The sequence below is a fragment of the Tachypleus tridentatus genome, chromosome 4, assembly GCF_004210375.1.
Source record: "Tachypleus tridentatus isolate NWPU-2018 chromosome 4, ASM421037v1, whole genome shotgun sequence".
Lineage (NCBI taxonomy): Eukaryota > Metazoa > Arthropoda > Merostomata > Xiphosura > Limulidae > Tachypleus > Tachypleus tridentatus.
The window spans coordinates 37,912,767-37,933,693 of NC_134828.1; the positions used below are offsets into that span (position 1 = coordinate 37,912,767).

A 20,927-nucleotide genomic window follows, 5' to 3' on the forward strand; every position below is an offset into this window, starting at 1 on the left:
TACCTCACTTCTATGGGTCGAGATGTTGTGAATTAAATATAAAACCCGCTTCTACTGCTAACAAAGCCATTTATTATTCTTAATTAAACTTCAGTTCCACGTTTGAGGATAAACGCCCACAGTTGACATTTTGAAGTATATATTCAATCATTGGTCCGGCATGGCCAGGTGGTTAAGGAACTCGACTCGTAATATGAGGGTCGCGGGTTCGAATCCTATCACACCAAACAGCTCACCCTCTCAGCCTTGGAAGCGTTATAATGTGACGGTCAATCCTATTATTCGTTGGTAAAAGAGTAGCCTAAGAATTGGCGGTGGGTGGTGATGACTAGCTGCCTTCCCTCTAGTCTTACACTGCTAAAGTAGGGACGCCTAGCCTAGATAGCCATCGTGTAATTTTGCGCAAAATCCAAAACAAATAAATTGTATTCCCAAAGATAGAAATGTGCGAAAAGTAACACGAGTGATCGTTGTAGCAACATAAACACACGTGTTTTTGTTTTGTAACAACATAAATGATGTTCGATTTTATTGAAAACTCTGTTCCACTGGCATTTACTAATTATGTATATGCAGGTTGTATAAAATTCGACTCATAGACTGTACATCGGTCAAATTGACCGTGTACTATTCTGTTAACTAAACATAGCTTAGCTTCAGATTATGTTGTACACAACACATGTTGTGTTCTTTTCAACCTAAGTTTACTTTTTTTTACAATGCTTCAACACAAGCTTATTTTTTATAATTCGAAGTATGTCCTTTATTCTGCATTTTGTCTTTCATTTATTTTTACTGTGGGCAACACTGAATTTTTATAAATCAAACATATCCTTATGGGTGTGTACTTCCCTTTTGTGTGGATGAAGAACTAGTATCCAATTTGACGAAGTTAAATAAATCGACAGGCTGCGTAAATGTTCATTGGTTTAACAAACGTTTTGTGTACAAGTGTAAGTGAGGTATCTCTCTTATTGTGTGACAATTTACATCTGCTATTTGGGAGGAGTACACAATAAAAGGAGTTATTCACAAGTAACTTTGTAATGACACAAAGTTAAATTGAAATAAAAAGTATTTATTCCAAGCAACGTTTCAAAGGAATCACTCTTCTTCAGGCTGATAGATAAGCTCCGATGAATAAATATATAATATTTTGTTAGTTTGGTTGAACTTGAGCACAAAGCAAACACAATGGTCTATTTGTGCTCTTCCCAACACAGGTATCGAAACACAAATTCTATCTTTCTAAGTCTGCAGACACGCCGCTGTGGCACCGGTGTCATACACATGTGGGTAATGTGACTTTATATTAAATAATACGAAGAGAATACAATGCTTTACAACAATATTTCTCAATATTTTTATCGAATTATTTTATGAGGTTAAATTACCTAAAAGGATTAAACTCTGAAAGGCCATGTTATTGTTTGATAAAATCAATTATTAAATATACGATAAAAAAGTGGAAAAATATCTGAAATATTAATAAGAAAACCAAACAAATCAGATATTGATTAAAGTAACCTTTTTCAAAATTTGAAAGTGGAATAAAGAAAGACCTAGAGATTGTTTACACCACTCACAAAAGTTAAAGGGTATTGATATTTTGAAATATTTTTTGTGCAAAATTTGAAGACCAATGACACAATGATTTTCAGCATTGACTAAACTTGTCTATTACAAATAAGCACAGACAAATGATACCGAGAAAGGTGAAAAAATCTTTAAAAATAACACAAGAGCAAAATGAATGAAAAATGCTGATAAACGGGTGCACAAATATCAAATAAAAATAATTTATTAAGATGAACAAACTTAACAATATTAGTGTTTAGGAGCTGGTGGGGACTTCAGTATTGTTTATGACTTTTGTTACCTCTACTGCTGATGACATTTTGGATGACGTGCTGGGACAACTCAGCCTACTCTACGGTAATGTCAGCTCTGAACTCAATTATAGTCTTAGGAACAGCTTACCTGTCTCTAACTGCTCTCCATAGCCAGTCACACACGTGTTTAACCAGATTTAGGTTCATTAGCTTAGCAGAGTAATCCAGTATTTCTATTCCTTCATCCTGAAAAATTGCTGTGTCATCTGTTGGTGTGGGAACACTTGTTATCCTACTGGTACATGAACTAATCTCCAACAGCACAAGCAAAAGGGTGAACAATGGGTATCAGGGTCTCATCCACGTACTGTCTTGCTGTTAGAGATCCTCCATTCACTATATAGAGGTTTGTGCTCCAGTGCATGCGGATTCCATCCTAGACCATGATAGAGACATCGAAAGGCATCATGATGGACAATTAATAATGACGAAAAACCCACTTGAAGTGAAAATGTATCTCAAAACGTCTGGTATGAGTATTAAAACTTTGATTAAAATAAAGTAGAGAACAACGTTTCGACCTTCTTAAGTCATCTTCAGGTTCACCAAGAGATACATGATGGACGATGTCTTTTTTTTTTGCATCGATCACCTGAAGATACACAGAACCTTCTCTCATCAGTGAACTGCACAGGGATCCATTGCTGAAGGGTCCCAGTGAACTGTTCCTGTGCTGTTCAATGCATTATGACTAGTACAAGCAGAGACCTTGGAAAAGTCTCATGGAACCTGTTCTTGATTGTTGAGTACGAGATACGCACTCCAGTGATGGATGAAGCTTGTTTCTTAGGCCATAGCTCTGCTGGTATGGTTTCTACAGATTACATCAATCGTCCTTTTACGACCGTGAGCTGGCGTCCTAGTGTATCCTCTTGTGGTCTAACATATTTCTCACAATATAGTGATTACAATTATGACACTCTCATGACCTGTGCCACCTCAGATTTGATGCAGCCCTTCTAAGCGTAGAAAGTGATGTGAAATGTGTTACAACTATGTATTTAGTACAGTGGCTACATCGAACGAAGAATTTATTATCATGTTTTTCGTTTGTATTATGAGTAATCATTAAAATAATCTAAGTGTATCTTTTGAAATATTTCAGTAAATTGAAATTTTCAGTTATTTGTTTACAAGTAAAGTTCTGGTGGAATCCATAATATTTTTGTAAGCAATATTTTAAAATTTTAAATTAGACGTTTGTTTGCTAGATCTTGTCAAGACATAATGATGATGCAACATCTTGAAGCTTCCTGTTGTATGCAGAAAAGTTGTAATAATATAAAAACATCATACTCTTTGATTTAAAGTTAATTAATCTATTCCTCAGTAATTGAGTTGATAAATAATTCAGTTAGTATTTTTATTATTACTCGATTAGCGAGGAAATTCTGTAGATAAGATTATTTGTGAGTTAGACGTGGATTGGCTTTGGAATTTCTGTTGAAATGTTTCGGGAATTAAACTTACCAGTGAAAAGATAATCTTTTAGGTATTATTCTAGCATACGTAATTAAAGTATTATTTGGAAATTTTACTCCAAATGTCTCTAATAGACCCCCGGAAAGTTTCTTTGTAAGCAAAGTTTGATATGTCAAGTTTTTGGGCTATCAAATTCCAGATCTATTTAACTGGGTTGAGATCGAAGCTCTTTGAGGACCATCGAATCACTTGAATTATTCCAGCAGTTTCTTTCTTAGATAAGTAATATTTGCATTGGTAGGACGACTATCTGTTGGTACTTGTAATGGTCCATTATTCCATCTATTTATCACATGTCTTCTGTCGCTTCAGCAATCTCTTTCAAACCATCATGCTGCCTCTTCCAAGGCGAGTATCTTTCACTGTTCTTCCGTCGAATGTACGACCTGCACTTTGAGCCAAATATTTCATACTTGGACTCGTCCGTTCGTAACACCTTGTTCCAGTCATCACCAATCCACTGTTTGTATTTTTTAGAAAAGTTCCAGTTTATTGACAATATATGGATACCGAAATAAAAGTTTTTTTTTTTTTTTTTTTTTAAACTGCTACTCGCCCGAATGTTCCATTCTCGATAAGTGCTCTTCATATCATAGATCTGGACACTTTTCTGTTGTTTGGTATATGATCGTTTATTTCATACTTGAGGTCAGTGGTAGTCTTCCTTCTGTCTCGAAGGCTGTGTAAGCGAAGATATTTAACATCAGTATCATTGAGTTTAGGTGTTCTGCCTTTTCCTCTTTCTTTTCCAGTTTTCAAATCTACCTGTCTTGGTCTCACGATCTAGTGTGTACTTGACAGTGTTTGGAGACATTCCAAGTTGCAGCAATTTGTTGGTGATTCCAACCAGCATTACATAAAGCCTTTATGTAAACTCTCTGCTCTACTGAAAATTTTCTAGGCTTTTTAAGCTGTGGCATGACAACAATACATAATGTTAAACACTGTTTTTATCAAGGTGTTTTTGTGGAGTGCTATTAGATTGATTTCTTATAGCATATACTAGCTTCTTGCAGGTATATTTTTATATAAGTATAAGGCATCACTGCATGGGGTACCATGACAGTTATTTCGACTATTAAGTTTGATTAGTATGTTCATTCAAGTAGAACCCTTATGACATGCCCTTGGTACAAGTATATAGGAATTCTACAGAATGATAAGTATTCTCACCATGACCCATTCAACTGTCAACAGGAATCAGTGAAGCACTACCATGGTGTTAAAATTTACATTCTGTGATAGTATGGAAGAATTCCCTCACACCAAACATGCTCGCTCTTTCAGCCGTGGGGGCGTTATAATGTTACACTCAGTCTCACTATTCGTTGGTTAAAGAGTAACCCAAGATTTGGCGGTGGGTGGTGATGATTAACTGCCTTCCCTCTAGTCTTACACTGCAAAATTAGTGACGGCTAGCGCAGATAGCCCTCGTGTAGCTTTGCGCGAATTTAAAAACAAACAAACATGGAAGAATTAGTCCCATAAAATGGAGAGAACGGCAAAATATTTTCTTGTTCACTTTTACACATTACCGTATTCAGTTCATGAAGAATATTCAACTATTTTTTGTGCTACCACGATTAGCTTATTCATAGACAAATGTCACAGGCTTCTCCAAGGAAAGATACTGGCGATTATTAAACGATGTAGAATAAGAGGGCAGAATTTTAGAGATCTCAGTTTTCTCTACGAAATATTTGCACAGCAGAGAGTTTCTGACAGCTACGAGCTACAAAATTGACCCTAATCCAGCTGGAAGCAAAATCGCAAAGCAGAGGCGATGTTCGTGATAAAGTACTTATTGACTCCTTCTCTCTCTACCTCTCTAAATATCGAACAACAACAAAACACATTTTGGAATATCAATTAATAATATTTACCACATAAATATTGAAAGTTGAAACTGCTCAGAAGTTTCTAGCGACTCTTCAAATTTAACAGTTGTTACAATGAGAGAAGACGGCCGGATAACGTACGTCTGAAATTTCTTGATACGGATTCGATGCACCTACGTTCTCTGAGTTGTTTAACTCTTTGGAAGCTAACATTCATATAAACAGTGAAGTCCATAGAGGGATTGCCAGTTTGAGTTTCTATTTTTGGAAAACACTTGTTACAATAAAAATAATGTATTTAATCATAGCCACAATACTTATCACAATCAGAGATGGAGGCAGGATTTCCAATAAAATATATGTTGTTTTTATAATGTGCAATTAACTTTATGCAGGCACATATATAAAAATAATAAAGAAAAACAAAAGCTATTCAGAATACATCCTAATATTCAAAGTCTCAGAATATTAAAACACGCATTGTAAATATATACATATATCTAAGTAGTAAAGATGGACAAAAATGTTGAGGCATGTGTGGGTGCTGTTTTGTTATAAGCTTCGTTCTTATCGTAGATAATAAATGATAATAGTGCTAAAACATATAAATCACTATTTTTAATACTGCGTTTTATATTTAAAAATGTATAGTATACTACAGTCAGTACAAGGAATTGAAGCACAAATCAGGATTATATTCAAAATTAAATTTGCTTTCTTAACATGAAGTTCGATGAAGAAAGAAACGCCCTCTGGACCTGCTGAGTCAAGATTGTTTCCACTAAATAATAACGTACAATACGTTGTGCGATAACTAACATCTTATCAGTATTATTCATTGTTCTGAATAAATAGAGGTAATAATTATAAATACACAGACAATCCCTACTTACCCGTTTTGGCTAATCGGTTAGCTAATATTCTAGTGAATAGTATATTGGCCAACTTGGTGTGACTGTATGCAGTGTCCAAGACATAGGAGCGTTCGCTGTTTAAATTGTCAAATCTGATAGTTCCAAGTCTGTGGCTTTCTGATGAGACGTTGATGATTCTACTTGGAGAGCTTTTCTTTAACAAATCTGTTCATATAAAACACAGTTTTCTACACAACAGTTTGGGTGGTGAATATGAACAAAGAGAGTCTTATACTTTGTGTTAACGAAGTAAATTATGAAATTATGTATGCTTGGTACATGAAAATGTATACAAGAAATCGCAGAAGCTTCCATGTGAAAGTAAACACCCCCTAAATTCACATAATTATTAATTACTCGTAGAAAATACGTGCTTCTCAAACGATTTTATTATTATTTTAGTCTCATCAAAATAGTGTACTTACGGAAACTTCACTGTGGATTGTAAGCAACTGATAAACATATCACAAAGTTGGTTTAGTAAAGGAATATTCAGAAAGCACATAACATTAAGATGTGGATAAAATAATAATTTATATATCTAGTGACGACTTCTTTATTGATTTGTAAAACCTTAAATGAATAATTCTTGCAACTGGAATGTGGATGAGTGGTGTACTTAACTACGGTTTCCTTTGGCAACAACGGATAAAAATAGCGGCACTTTCCGATAGGATAGAACGGCAGTCTATCTCAGGTTTAGCCCTCACATACCCATTGAAATTCTTATACAGTTGAAGCATGGTAAAGTTTCGAATCCACAATCTTTCCATGACAAACGCGTTAAAAACACATACCTGCGATGCTTCCCGTAATTCTGTATGCGCGCTAAATAAATAGATTTTATTGATGTAATGTCATATTGGTTGTTTATTTTATATCGAAGGAAACGTTTGCTTCTTTTGTATAGGGCTAGGCGTGGCCCAGCAGTAGCGTGTTAGGCTGTGGGTCTAACGATTTAGTGTTCGAGATATCACGCAAATTAACATGTTCTGCACTTTACCTGTAGATGAGTTATAAAAGTGACAGTGAACCATATTTATCATTTCAAAGAACCGGGCAAAGCTTTTATAGCAGCGTGTGCTCTGGTCAGTAGTTCAAAATTAGGGATAGCTGTAACTGAACTTTAGGGATTTCTGACTTGGCCGTTAAGCTCATTTTATCATTTATACAGTTCTGCCGTATGAGGGCTTGCAAATCTGATTTGTTGTAATGTACAATTGTAGTTAAATTGTGATTTTGTATAAAAAACGTTGATGTAAATAAAGAGTGGTGTTTAGTGGAATTATTCGTATAGCACTATTGTAGGACAATAGAAAGCTACAATAATAATATGGCCGAGAAGTGCCCGGCCTGACCCAGTGGTTAGCGTGCCAAACTGTGTGATCCATGGCCGAGAAGTGCCTGGCCTGGCCCAGTGGTTAGCGTGCCAAACTGTGTGATTCAAGATTTAGTTATTCACACTCTATCATCTTAAATAAAAAGGAAGAATCTCGCTCCCAACTTTGAGACTGTAGACGCGTTATAAGAGTGATGGTCAAATCCAACTATCTGACGGAAGCAGTTCACGAGTTGGCGCTAAATGATGTTGACTAGCTGCCTTCCCCCTAACCTATCCCTTCACACTAGGAAGTTCTCAAGTAATTTTGCACAAAGGCTAATAAACGTAATTATAGAAGTAGTTTCAGTTCTTTCGTATAGGCATACATGGAAGCTAATACTACAGGTACACCACTGATTTTTCTGCACTCTTGGTTTCAGAGACTTGCCGGGTTATCCGTTTTGCCGAATAAACGGAGGTCATGTGATGATAATTAATTACTGTACTTACAAATAATGAGCCAGTAGTACCGCTTGCAATGTGCAAATTAGTAAATTTTAGAATTTTGCTGTAATTACAGAGCTAATCATGAAGGTCTGGAAGTTAAGTCAAGATTACTGTCTGCTTTATTGTGACTGGATTTGTGATGTTGCAGGGGAATATCCGGGATACTTGAAGTTAACGCCAAAGAATTATTGGATGTAGGCCTATTGCTTTGACACACATTCTTGTTGGCTATGTTTTTAAACATTTCATCCAAGCTAAGTTGTTTTATGTGCTTTGATCTTTCCCTGTATAATTTTTCATACAGCAAATGAAGAGTCATTAGCTCTTGTTCCGTCACAAAGATACGTTAACTTAGTGAGCTATTCATTTGTCAACTCATTTAACTTGTCAGAAGTAAGTCTTTCAGCTACATCTGTTTTATCTTCATTACTATCGTCTTCATCACATTCATTATTTTTAACAGAATTCAGAACAATACCCATAACTTTAGAGTCAGTATAGTGATGAACAACTAGTGTTTCTTTGTCGACATTCATCCACTTGGCCAGACTTATTTCATTAAGCTTACCTTCTATAATTTTGACAGCAGGTCTTGTAAATCTTTTTGCATACTCAAGCAACTCATGAACAACTTTCTCCTTTGATATATTAAATCCTGTTAAGTCAGGAAGTAGCCGGTCCCGAATGTGGGCTCTCTAATGCAGTGCATTCTGTGGCCGCCCAGTGAACTAGTCTGGCGGTAGCGGGAATTTCAAGTGCGCTCTCATAATTTTGTCTGGATTAATTTTTTTTTGTTAAAGATTAAATATCTTGTACACATATAAGAATGACTAATTAAAGGAGGCGGAAAAGTATGTAAGTTGGAAAATCGGTGGTGTACCTGTATTACGTTATTTATAATTCAGAGGTGAACAACAGATGCCAATCACTATTTGAGTTTCGATTTTCATTTAATCATTGAAACGATTTGTAAATATTGGACTTATTTTTCTACTCATAGCAATTCAACAACCCTTTGATCTGAATTGATTAAATATTTGTCTTTCTAACGTTTTAGCGCAACCAACCTCTCGTCATATGTAACAGAAGTGAAGAGTGACTTGGTATAAGGTTTTGTGGCTTGTTAATTGTGTGTGTACTGAAGAAAAACAGCATGAATATTGTCTGTTATGTAAGTTGGTAAACTTGCAACAAAGAGTAGTAATGCTTCTGGAGAGAAATTTATTCGTGGGACGATAACAAACGGATACAATATGGTGGTCAGGGCATCATTCTTTAAGAACTTTAGGGAAGACCAGAATACGGACGGTATTCTACAGTTAATATTTTTGTATAACAACCACATCTTCAGGATCATCTAAGTCTTTTATTAAAAATACGACCAAGTCATCCACCCAGCAAATAAATTGTTCTGACAACATGTGTTGAATAAACAGCATCTTTTAGACGTCTTAGTTTACAGCGAAAATTGAACGAAGAAGTAATTCATCTACATCTTACCAAGAAGAAGATTCGTCAACAGGAAATGGCCAAGGTGATTCGTTGCGAAAGTTATTTCGTAACCATCCACCGTTAGTGTCCGTTCTGGCAAAGCTTGGTGTATATAAGATGATAAAATATGATACAATTTGTATTAAAAGAAACAAACAACAAACAAAAAAGCTACATTTCAACTAGCGTGGTAATACATTATTATTACGAGAGATAGTTACCTCTTAATTATTGACAGTATGGATACTGTTAAAGACAGGTAATTTTAATCGATAAATCAATGAAACGTTCTTACAAAAGAAACCTGTGATGGAACTAGTATATGTAAATTAATTGTTGCTAAAGCCAGTATTTTTTTTTGTGTTTTTCTTATAGCAAAGCCACATCAGGTTATCTACTGTGTCTACCAAGGGGAATCGAACCTCTGATTTTAGCGTTCTAAATCCAAAGACTGTTCGTGTTATATACTAATATCCTGGTCACATAGTGCATCCAGACTGATTTTTTTTGTGAAAGACATTTATATGCAATTCTATCTAAACAGAAACATTTACTTTTTCACGTTTGGAGCAAACGACAGGTAATAAGTCGCTTTTACTTTATTTACAGTTACGACAGAAAGTGTTCGTACCCCTGCGTCCCGAGTAGTTTTTGCTCATAACTTACAAAGTATCACGATTAGGCTAATAGACATATGGTATATTATAAATATTGTACTAACACACATCTACATACATTTTTATGAAAATTAAATGACAAATAAACTGTTTATAAACAAATAACCAAAAATATGAGGAGCAGAAAGTGTTCGTACATTTCAGAACGTGTGAAAAAAAACCTGATATTCCCGTAAACATTTTGTTTAGTTTGACGAATAAACTACATTATACCATTCCAGAACTAGACACTGGGTTCATAATTATTAGAATTTAGCCAGCAAAAAATTTACTTCCGGCAATTTAGCGCCGTCTCCGTCATTATCTGCTTGGTCATCATGGCGAACAGGAAACAGTGATTTAAAAAACCGAATTATTGTAAAATACAAGTCTCGTGTGTCTCTTTCCGGTATTGCTACACAACTTAATGTGCCAAAATCTACTGTTCAAAACATAATTGCCAAGTTTAAGCTTACAGGATCAACTGCTAACCTCCCTCGTTCCGGACGCCCCACCAAATTTCCACACACTAGAAACAGCAAACTGGCTAGTTGTTGGATCAACTGCTAGAGAGAGAACCAAGAGAAAAGTTCTCAGAGAAGTTAGTAGGAACTTTCGTTTAACACGTAATGACATACAGAAACTGGTAAGGGAAACTGGGGTTGATGTAAGCACCTCTACAGTTACGAACATGTTACGCTCTTTTGGGTTCAAAGCATGTCGTCCTCGTAGAACTCCATATTTAAAGCCTGTTCATATAGAAGCACGATTGAGGTATAGAAGAAAGCATGTAGATAAACCCTTTACCTGTTGGAAGAGTATTCTTTGGTCAGACGAGACTAAAATCGAGCTTTTCGACCACAATGATGTTTGCAATATTTTCCATAAGAAGGGGGAACGAAATTTTCTAAAGAACACCGTCCCTACAGTTAAACACGGAGGTGGCTCGATCATGCTATGGGGTTTCTTCAGCTCTTTTGGTGTAGGCAGCCTTCACCGCGTCAACGGAATCATGAAAAAAGAAGAATACGTTGAATTATTAGGCACTTATATCAAGAATGATGCTCGGAACTTGCGGCTTTGGCGTCGTTGGATCTTTTAGCACGACAATGACCCTAAGCACACATCGAAATATGTGCAATCCTGGTTGCAGAGGAACCATATAAGCGTTCTGGAGTGGCTATCGCAGTAATCCGATCTCAACCCAATTGAAAACGTTTGGCATGAGTTGAAGACCAGGGTTCATCAGTGTCATCCGAAAAACTTGCAAGAAGAATGGAAGAAAATACCAGTCGAGTACTGTCAAACGATCATGGAGGGCTATGAGGAGAGATTGCGCCAAGTAATTCACCTGAAAGGCTACACAACTGACCATTAAAGTAGACGCACGAACACTTTCTGCCCCTCCTATGTTTGATTATTTGTTTATAAACAGTTTATATGTCGTTCAATTTACATAAAAAAATTATGTAGATGTGTGTTAGTATAATATTTATAATATACTGTACTTTCATTATCCTAATCATGATATATTCTAAGTTATAAGGAAAAAACTAATCACGATGCAGGGGTACGTACGAACACTTTCTGTCGTAACTGTACCACAAATAAAAGAGTAGTAGTTTTGTTAGTGAAATATGTCTTACCACAAAAATATTAAAGCAAACAAAAATACACACCCAGGAGAGAAAAATCTGTTGTACAATTTAACAGCTTTTTGAGCAGATGTTCTTCATCAGCTTTCATGTGTCGTACCAAATCATAAGTAGTGACACTCAGTGAAAGAAGTCTGCTCCCAACTTACTAATAAACGATTCTTCAATATCAGCGCGTGTCCTAATTTTATCTGCTTTGGTGAATTACCGCTTTTTTGGCTTTTGAATATTATCATTTTTGTATCCTAATTAGTGTGTAGAAATTATCTCTTCAAAGAACAGTTAATTTTTACTTACTGTCTATGAGCGACTATCGTATTTGAAAGCAGCTTCTCTTCAAAGAACAGTTAATTTTTACTTACTGTCTATGAGCGACTATCGTATTTGAAAGCAGCTTTGAAAGACATTTCCAACCAAACACAGATATAGTTAAATTAATATATTAAGGCAAAGGTCACCTATACTGTAATTATTTATTTGGTTTCTTTCCAACGAACGTTTAATTTGAATTCTAAGTATTTGTAATTCGTCAAGGCGAAGTACTTGTAAAGGAATATGTTATTTACTTAAGTATCTGAGACAAACATCTTACCAAAGGTAGTTTAATTTCGGGCTGTGTAGACACGCTTGTGTCAATGATGGTTGTGTGTGTGTTTTTTTTTTCAAGTTAACTGTGACAAAAGTTGCTTGTGTAATCAAGGGATAAAAAAATATTAAAAAAACAGTCCAGAGGGAAAGACATTATTTTTATGCCAAGACAAATTTCTTACCAAAGACAGCTGCATTGTTTATCAGTATATCTAGACGGTCATAGGTTCTTTTAAACTCTTCAGCAAATTTTCTCACTGACTCTTGAGAACTTAAATCCAGTTTCATTATTTCAACATTTTTATTCCTGGTTGATGAAACTATGTCGATAGCAGCCAGTTTGGCTTTCTCTTGGTTTCTACAGGCTAGGATTACACGAGCATGTCTTCTGGCAAGTTCCATTGCAGTCTCTTTTCCTATTCCTTAAGTACAAATTGTATATTTAACACCAAAAATAATTGAACTAAATAGCGTTGATTGCGTTATTCGTCTTATGTATAAGGAACAAAGACCCTGTCTAAGGTCATCGTTAAAAGTACAGCATAACTTATTCATAAATTTTTCCTTGTGTTGTCTGTTTTTTAATTTTCATTGCCTTAAACTGAAATAACTTACTATTTTAATTAGTTATAACTAAACCTGACTATTTTAAGAAATTCGTGATAAATGTGTAAAGGGAATTTAAAGGAAATTGGTATTATTTCTTAATTACCTTTGGTAAGCATTATATGTAAGACAATCCATGTTTACAATACAGGGATATATTAGGTGATATATCATATGTAATACTTACAATACTAAGTAAAAACAAATGATTGATCATGTTGAAGAAGAAGCTTTGTAATAATATTAAAAACACAATACATATCTTTAATTACAGACCTATCGGAAATGCTTCAACTGCCATCATAAGCATTAAGCAATACCGAAACGTTTGTAACTAGAGAAGTTTTTTGGTATTACCATGTTTTTAATTTTTATCTTTCTATATATAAAGCGCAAAAATAATTCGTGTGTCTATCTGTTTATCCCTTATCCAACTATCCCGAGGTCGCTGGGTCAGTCTCAACCAAACTTTGTGGGATGATAGTTTGGAACAAAGGGTATGTTAATGGGGGGTTCACAAACCCCCTCCATCCCCATTATTGTCGTTATTGAGCATTTATTATCTTTAACATGGATTTATGTACGTCCTTACACACGAAACGTAATTAAATTTTCTATCATACAACACACACAAAGTGTAGGGTCGAGGATAAAACGTCTTACATATCTCAGACTGCTCTTGAACTCTCTATGAAGAAAGACAATGAAGAAACATCGCCATTATTGCAATATTACAAGTTTCTCTTGCAACAGACATCATAAAGCTGATATGAAGAGCAATTGTTTGAGTTATACCCACTTCCTATTTTGACCTATTTTTTCGTAGTTAATGATGTGAAACACTGTGGAACGACATTAAGAGCTCGGTGTTGAAAGCGAGTAAGAAAAAGCACCCCTACCCTCAATGGTTTTAGCCACTACTTTTATATACAAAGTCACCCTGACCATCACATAAGGCTCGGCATGGCCAGGTGGGTTAAGGCGTTCGACTCGTAATCTGAGGGTCGCGGGTTCGTATCCCCGTCGCACCAAACATGCTCGCCCTTTCAGCCGTTGTGGCGTTATAATGTTACGGTCAATCTCACTATTCGTTGGTAAAAGAGTAACCCAAGAGTTGGCGGTGGGTAGTGATGACTAACTGCCTTCCCTCTACTCTTACCCTGCTAAATTAGAGACGGCTGCTAGCGCAGATAGCTCTCATGTAGCTTTGCGCGAAATTCAAAACACAAAAACAAAACAAACTGTCACATAGTGTACACCATGTTTTAAATACATACACTGCTGACCAAAATCTTAAGGCTAATGAATATAAAGAAAAAATATGTATTTTGCGTTGTTAGACTATTTGAGTAGAGCTTCGAAAGATGAAAATAAGAAAAGGGAAAATAAAAAAACAAACATTTTTAGCATTCAGTAGGGAAAATGTGAACACTGTAAAATTAGCCTAAATACTAGCTGGTCAAATGTTTAAGACCATATTGAAACGAAGTGCTAATCGGAAAACATGTAACCAAATTTAGTCATTTGTGTTCAAGCATTAGTGTTGTCAACATCTTCCACTGACATCTCCTGTGTTACATTTGGTAAAAACATGGCAAAGGCTAAAAAGTTGACACAGTTTGAACGTGGCAGAATTGTCGAGCTGCAAAAGCAAGGTCTCTCTCAACGTACCATCGCTAGTGAGATTGGGCGTAGCAAACCTGTTGTTACAAATTTCTTAAAAGATCCTGAGGGATATGAAACGAGAATTTCAAGTAATAGGCCCAAGAAAATGTCGCCAGCGTTGAGTAGGAGGATTCGACGGGTTGTTCGACAAGACACCAGGCGATCGTCGAACCAGATTAAAGCCCTTACGGACGCAGAATGCAGCTCAAGAACAATAAGACGGCATCTACGAGAGAAAGGCTTTAAAAACCGTAAACGTCTTGAAAAGCCACGCCTCCTTTCCTACCACGAAACAGCTCGATTAAACTTCGCTGAGAAACACAAAACATGGGATGGAAAAAAGTGGACGAAGGTTTTGTTCTCTGATGAGAAAACATTTAACTTGGATGGTCCAGGTGGCTTCCATTGTTGCTGGCACGATAAGGATATCCTACCGGAGACATTTTCTACACGACACAATGGAGGAGGTTCCATCATGATCTGGGGTGCTTTCTCCTTCCATGGAACAATCGAGCTTCAGGTTATACAGGAGCGTCAAACAGCAGCTGGCTACATTGGCATGTTGGAGAGAGCATCATTATTGACTGAAGGCCCTCGCTTGTATGGAAATAACTGGATGTTTCAGCAGGACAAACCCTGCAATCCACAATGCCCGCAGGACAAAGAACTTTTTTCATGGCGAATAACGTGATTCTTTTTTAACCCTCCAGCGTGTTCAGCCGAACTGAATCCCAATTGAAAATGTTTGGGGGTGGATGACAGGGGAAGTGTATAGGAATGGACGTCAATTCCAAACAGTGCATGATCTTCGTGAAGCCATCTTCATCACTTGGAATAACATTCCAGCCAGCCTTCTGCAAACGCTTATATCGACCATGTCAAAGCAAATGTTTGCAATCATTCGCAATGACGGCCGTGCAACTCACTACTGAGACCTCTTGTTGGGCATTTCCTACCCTGTTTAGAACTGCTTTTTTGTATGGTCTTAAACTTTTGACTAGCTAGTATTTAGGCTAATTTCATAGTGTTCATATTTTCCTTATTAAATGCTAAACAAGTTTTTTATTTTTATATTTCCTTTTCTTATTTTCATCATTCAAAGCTCTACGCAAATAAGTAGTTGAGTCTAACAACGCAAAATGCATATTTTTTCTTTATGTTCATTGGTCTTAATATATAGGCTAGCAGTTTATATATTGAGTTCTTAAACCTTATACAAAACATTTGATGAGCTAGTAACGTGTACTGTAATAATATGCTGTGTTATAAATGTGTTGCGTGAATGTTAGACTTTTTATATTATTTATCATGGCATTCACCCCCTACTTTTTTAAAATTAAATTTCATAACCCGGATAGAGGATGGGTACCACAGTTCGTTATAAATAAAACCAAATATCAAATAGAGAAAGCAGAACAAACGCATTTCAAGAGAAAAAAAATGGATTTAATAAAATTCGTCCAAGATTAGTAATTATAAAACTTACATGAGTCTAAGTTATACGCTTATCATCAACTCCATATGATAAGTTATTAATAAAGTTATTTTGAACTACTAATATTTATATGGAAAATTAGTAAACTGACTATTACTTTAAAACGTATTAAAACTGTTCTTAACGTTTTTAAGGAAACCCTTTTTTCATCAAGTGAAAAGGATACGACGCATGCACAAACGTACTTAAATTAAAGGAAAAATAAGATACAGATATTGGAAAGTTGACAAATCTGTGAGGATATTCATACTTATAAATTAATGAATGAATGTTTGTTTCGAATGTCACTAGTGACTAAAGCAATTCTACTTTGTAATGTGTATGTATCACTACTAAACTCTCAGCTTTACAATGACTTCAGTTGAAGTTAAAATGCCAATTCTAATTCTTATCGGTAATTTCGAAATACATTTTTGTAAAGAGTTTTTCCAAGTTTCGAACGTGAAATCAACCAATCGAAAAATATAATTATGATGTATTTTACTCTTTTAACAGTAAAATTATATATATATATATATATATTAAACACTTACGAACAATGTCTTTAATATCTCTGTACCCTAAATTTGTTGAAACTGTTGGTGGATGAACGTGAAATAAAATGTTGTTTCAAAAATTTAAATAAACTAAGAAAATATTCCAAATTTGATTCAGCTTTTTGCCAAAACATCACGTTTATTTATTAAAGTGGTTGTACTTTCCAAAATATGACTTGAAAATAAAAGTGTATCGTGGGAGAACGCCATGGCCAAGTGGTGAGGGCACTCGACTAGTAATCCGAGGGTTGCGGGATCGAATCCCCATCACATCAAACATGCTCTTCCTTTCAGCCCTGGGAGCGTTATAATGTGACGATCAATCCCACTATTCGTTGATGAAAGAGTAGCCAAGAGTTGGCGATGGGTGGCGATGATTAGCTGCCTTCCCTCTAGCATTACACTGCTAAATTAGGGATAGCTAGCGCAGATAGCCCTCGTGTAGCTTTGCGCGAAATTCAAAAACAAACAAACAACCCATACGAGCTTGTTTTGCCTCGAGGCGTGTACTTTCTCTTTCAGCTTCAGTACGAGTTTGTTCTTTCTCGGCTTCGATATGGGTTTGTTCAAGATTGATTTGTAGCTAGCTTACTAACTTATTCTTATTACGTAACGCTGATTGGTTAGTTGAGACTCTAGAGTATTGCTTCCACAGACAACAAATCGTCATCAACTGACATTTCAATAATGTGCTTTTTTGGCTCATTTTTTTCTCATTGATTCCTTAACCTATATGTCTAAAACTTTGGCAGTTTCGAGCAATTCACTTTTGTTATAACTTTCTATTTGTTCAAGAAAACCTTGATAATCAGACATGTTTTCTTTAAGTGAGGTTTGTGAATAAAGACGACCTCTGACGTACAACCGTTATTAATGTATTAAACTGTATCATGTGGTGATCGAAATAATTTTTAAATACCTGTGTTGTAATAGAGAGATGGAGGGGAGAACAAAATCACTGCCACGTTTATGAACTGAAAAAGACTATGTAGTTCTTTGGAAATATTAAAACTCACCAGTGTTTCCCCCAGTGATGATCACAGTTTTTCCATTGAGAGAGCTCTTATCTTTACAAACACCTAGAGTTATCATAGAGTAGATTTTAAGCAAGATGAATCCTCCAACAGCTACGACTAAAGCTCTCCATAAAGTAGAGAGGGGAAACATTTCAATGTGGTAGTCTGGTAAGAATGTTTTAAACATCGTCCATGTCCATCGATCCATGTCAACTTCTCTAACACTGACCTGAATCAAAGTGCATGAGTTTAGGTAGGTAATTAGGAGTCTCAGACTCGTAAGTTTTGAAATTTTTAGCTTTATATAATTCAAAACGAAGCAATATAATAATAAAACAGAGACACTGATATAATTGCATCTTCATACGAAGAAATACTTTCGGTATTTTCAGAATAGAGTATTGGGAATATTATCAGACGCTCATTATCACAAATGGAAATACAATAATTTAGCAATAAAAAGACTGTCTATCTCTTCTTATTCATCGTTCAAATGGTTCATATAACATTATATTTGAAAATTAAAAGTCCTAAATTGCATGAAAGCTCAGCAGTAAAAAATTAAGTTTTGAGTTACTTTATGTCAAACTAAGAAAATAACTAACAATAACATGTTTAGTGTTTTCTAATAGTTATTGTGGCTAAAGACAGAAGCTCGACATTTTGTACTTGCGTGAAAAGCTTTTTACACACTAATGATACATAATCCAATAATGCACGCAAGATACATATATACATTTATATGTAAATAGAAAATTTGATAAGAGTAAACCCACACACAAAATACAACAACTATGAATACCTGATAAACGTGGAGTCGATAAAAGAAACAAAACTAATTTAACGTAGTTCTTTATACAAATACGTTGAGATTTGCCCTGTTTCTTTGTCTCCAATGAAAGTGCTGAGATGTAGTCGCTGTTCAGACCTAAAATGCATGATTCGATGTCTCACGTGACTAGTGTTTCAGGCATTTTTCCAATCTAGTAAAATAACCAGTTAGCCAAACAACTTTGTTTTATTTTTAATGAACGTTCTTATTAACTGACCTATTTTGTACAGAAATTGTGATAATTTGTCATCCATTTGTGGTTAATCAGACATTCTTCTTGTTTTATGTGTGTGAGGGCGGGGGAATAAGTTGAGATAGTGACTTCTTATTGTGGTAGAAATTACTAAGACCCAAAGCAGATAAGCTCAAACAGTGGTAAGAGATATATATCATACATATGTACAACGACCTCAAAATTATACATGTTAATAGCGAAAAATCTGGCATCAAACTGTTTTTTTTAAAAAATAAGTCTAACAGTTTTGTTCAGTTACAACTGCTAGGAGAACAGGTGAATCACGGCATAGGTTTCCAGTAATGTCACGTTTTATCTTAACGAATCTCATAAACAGAACTGGTGACATGACTCATTTTACCTTATGTTATTTGTGAACATTTTATTAACGACGAAAAAAGTGGTAAATGACACAGAGTGAATGGTGAGCTGTAAAAGGTCCGTTTTATTAATGGAGAGAAAGAGTTATGAATAACAATGGAATAGAGGGCAAAATAAAGCAATATTTGTCTAATATATATGTAAAAAAAATATTTTACATAGAAGAGCGAACAACGTTTCGACCTTCTATGTAAAATATTTTCTCAACCCAAACGAGCCGTTTTTGCATATATATTTCTCTACAAGTGGGTTTTCTCGACATCACTGTGTAATATTTGTCTAAGGTCATTCAAATTTTTGGATAAGTTTTTTTGTCATAAGTTTGTTAAGCCTCGCAAGAAACTTTTGGTGGCATTATTTTATTGCTAACTTCTATCATTATCAGAAAGAAAAATAATAACTTGGAACATTTTTTCTGAGAAAGCTACGCTTTGTGAACACGCAGCGATCATGACTTCTATATCTTTCTATTTTTGCTCATCACATTAATTTAGTATCAAAGGATTCAAATTTAGAGACATGTTGCCGCCTGAAATACTCCAAATTTTCATCTATGGGCACGTTGTAAAAGTGATAATTAACATTAGATCCCAATATTCGGTCAAAAAGAATCGGACAGAATCCTTTTGGCAGCGGATATATTGACTAGTTGACCTTTCTCTGGTCAATAGTTCAAACTTAGGTTATACCTGAACCTCAGGGATATCTGTTAAGCATAAAGATACACAACTAGCTGTCTGGCTATGTACATCACAGGTATTTAAATCCAGGTTTTAGTGTTATAAGGCTTAGGAATATTCGACTTAGCTATTCAGCCCAGGAAAAAATTCCAATTACAATATGGAAAATTCTAATACATATGATAATAAAAATGACCTGATATTAAAGTTCTAACGTCGTATCAGGTCCCGTAAGTTTGATTATTTCTTAATTAAAATATTTAACGTAAATTACATGACTTCTAACCTTTTTTCGTTAATAGAATACTTATAAGATGCCATAAGATGAATAGTTTTATACTTTTGCATTATTTTCACAAAAACATCATAGTTCAGTACCTTATATTAAAACAATTTTGTAGCCTCAGCACCTCGTTATAGCTCATGTCGCCTTGTGCGGTAATTCTTTATTTGACATTAGCCCCATCATAGTCAAAGCACATCACTCCTCCTTGTTGGTTTCCATATCCCACCCAGTGCACCCAGAGTTTGTTTTTCCAGCGCTCATTTCAACAGGGCCCGGCATGGCCAGGTGGGTTAAGGCGTGCGACTCGTAATCTGAGGGTAGCGGGTTCGCACCCCGTCGCGCCAAACATGCTCGCCCTTTCAGCTGTGGGGCATTATAATGTGACGGTCAATCCCACTATTCGTTTGTAAAAGAGTAGCCCAAGAATTGGCGGTGGGTGATGATGACTAGCTGCCTTCCCTCTATTCTTACAATGCTAAATTAGGGACGGCTAGCACAAATAGCCCTCGAGTAGCTTTGTGCGAAATTCCAAACAAACAAAACAAAACAAACATTTCAACACTCCGATGACTTGATAAACGCCTTACGTCTTTACGTCTTTACGTTCTCGTGATTTGTGTTGCTTTTTTCAGAGAGGAAACCTTCCTTATGCTGTGTGCTGCTTCATGAAGCACACGGAGGGCTTTTGCAGCTGACCTTTGTGTTTGTGGATTCTCATCTGTTACATGGCGTTGCACTTTACTTACCACGTCTTGATTACGACTCATTGCAGGTTTCGTTTTAGAGGGTGCTGATAATCCAAGCTGATCCATATTTGTTTGTTTTCTAATATTTGCCTTGGATATTTTATA

General features: G+C 35.6%; 1 protein-coding gene across 1 annotated transcript in view; it reads right to left on the reverse strand.

Moving 5' to 3' along the window:
* The window catches only part of LOC143248873 (retinol dehydrogenase 11-like), a 32,785-nt gene extending 14,194 nt beyond the window's left edge, over nt 1–18,591 (reverse strand). Inside the window, exons 1-5 of the mRNA XM_076497742.1 lie at nt 18,465–18,591; nt 17,663–17,891; nt 12,527–12,766; nt 9,455–9,547; nt 6,106–6,291 (exon numbers count right to left, since the gene is read on the reverse strand). Of these exons, the coding sequence (XP_076353857.1) occupies nt 6,106–6,291; nt 9,455–9,547; nt 12,527–12,766; nt 17,663–17,870 (727 nt within the window). The 5' untranslated portion in view covers nt 17,871–17,891; nt 18,465–18,591. The remainder of the gene's footprint in view (nt 1–6,105; nt 6,292–9,454; nt 9,548–12,526; nt 12,767–17,662; nt 17,892–18,464) is intronic.
* Between the last annotated feature and the right edge of the window lie 2,336 nt (nt 18,592–20,927).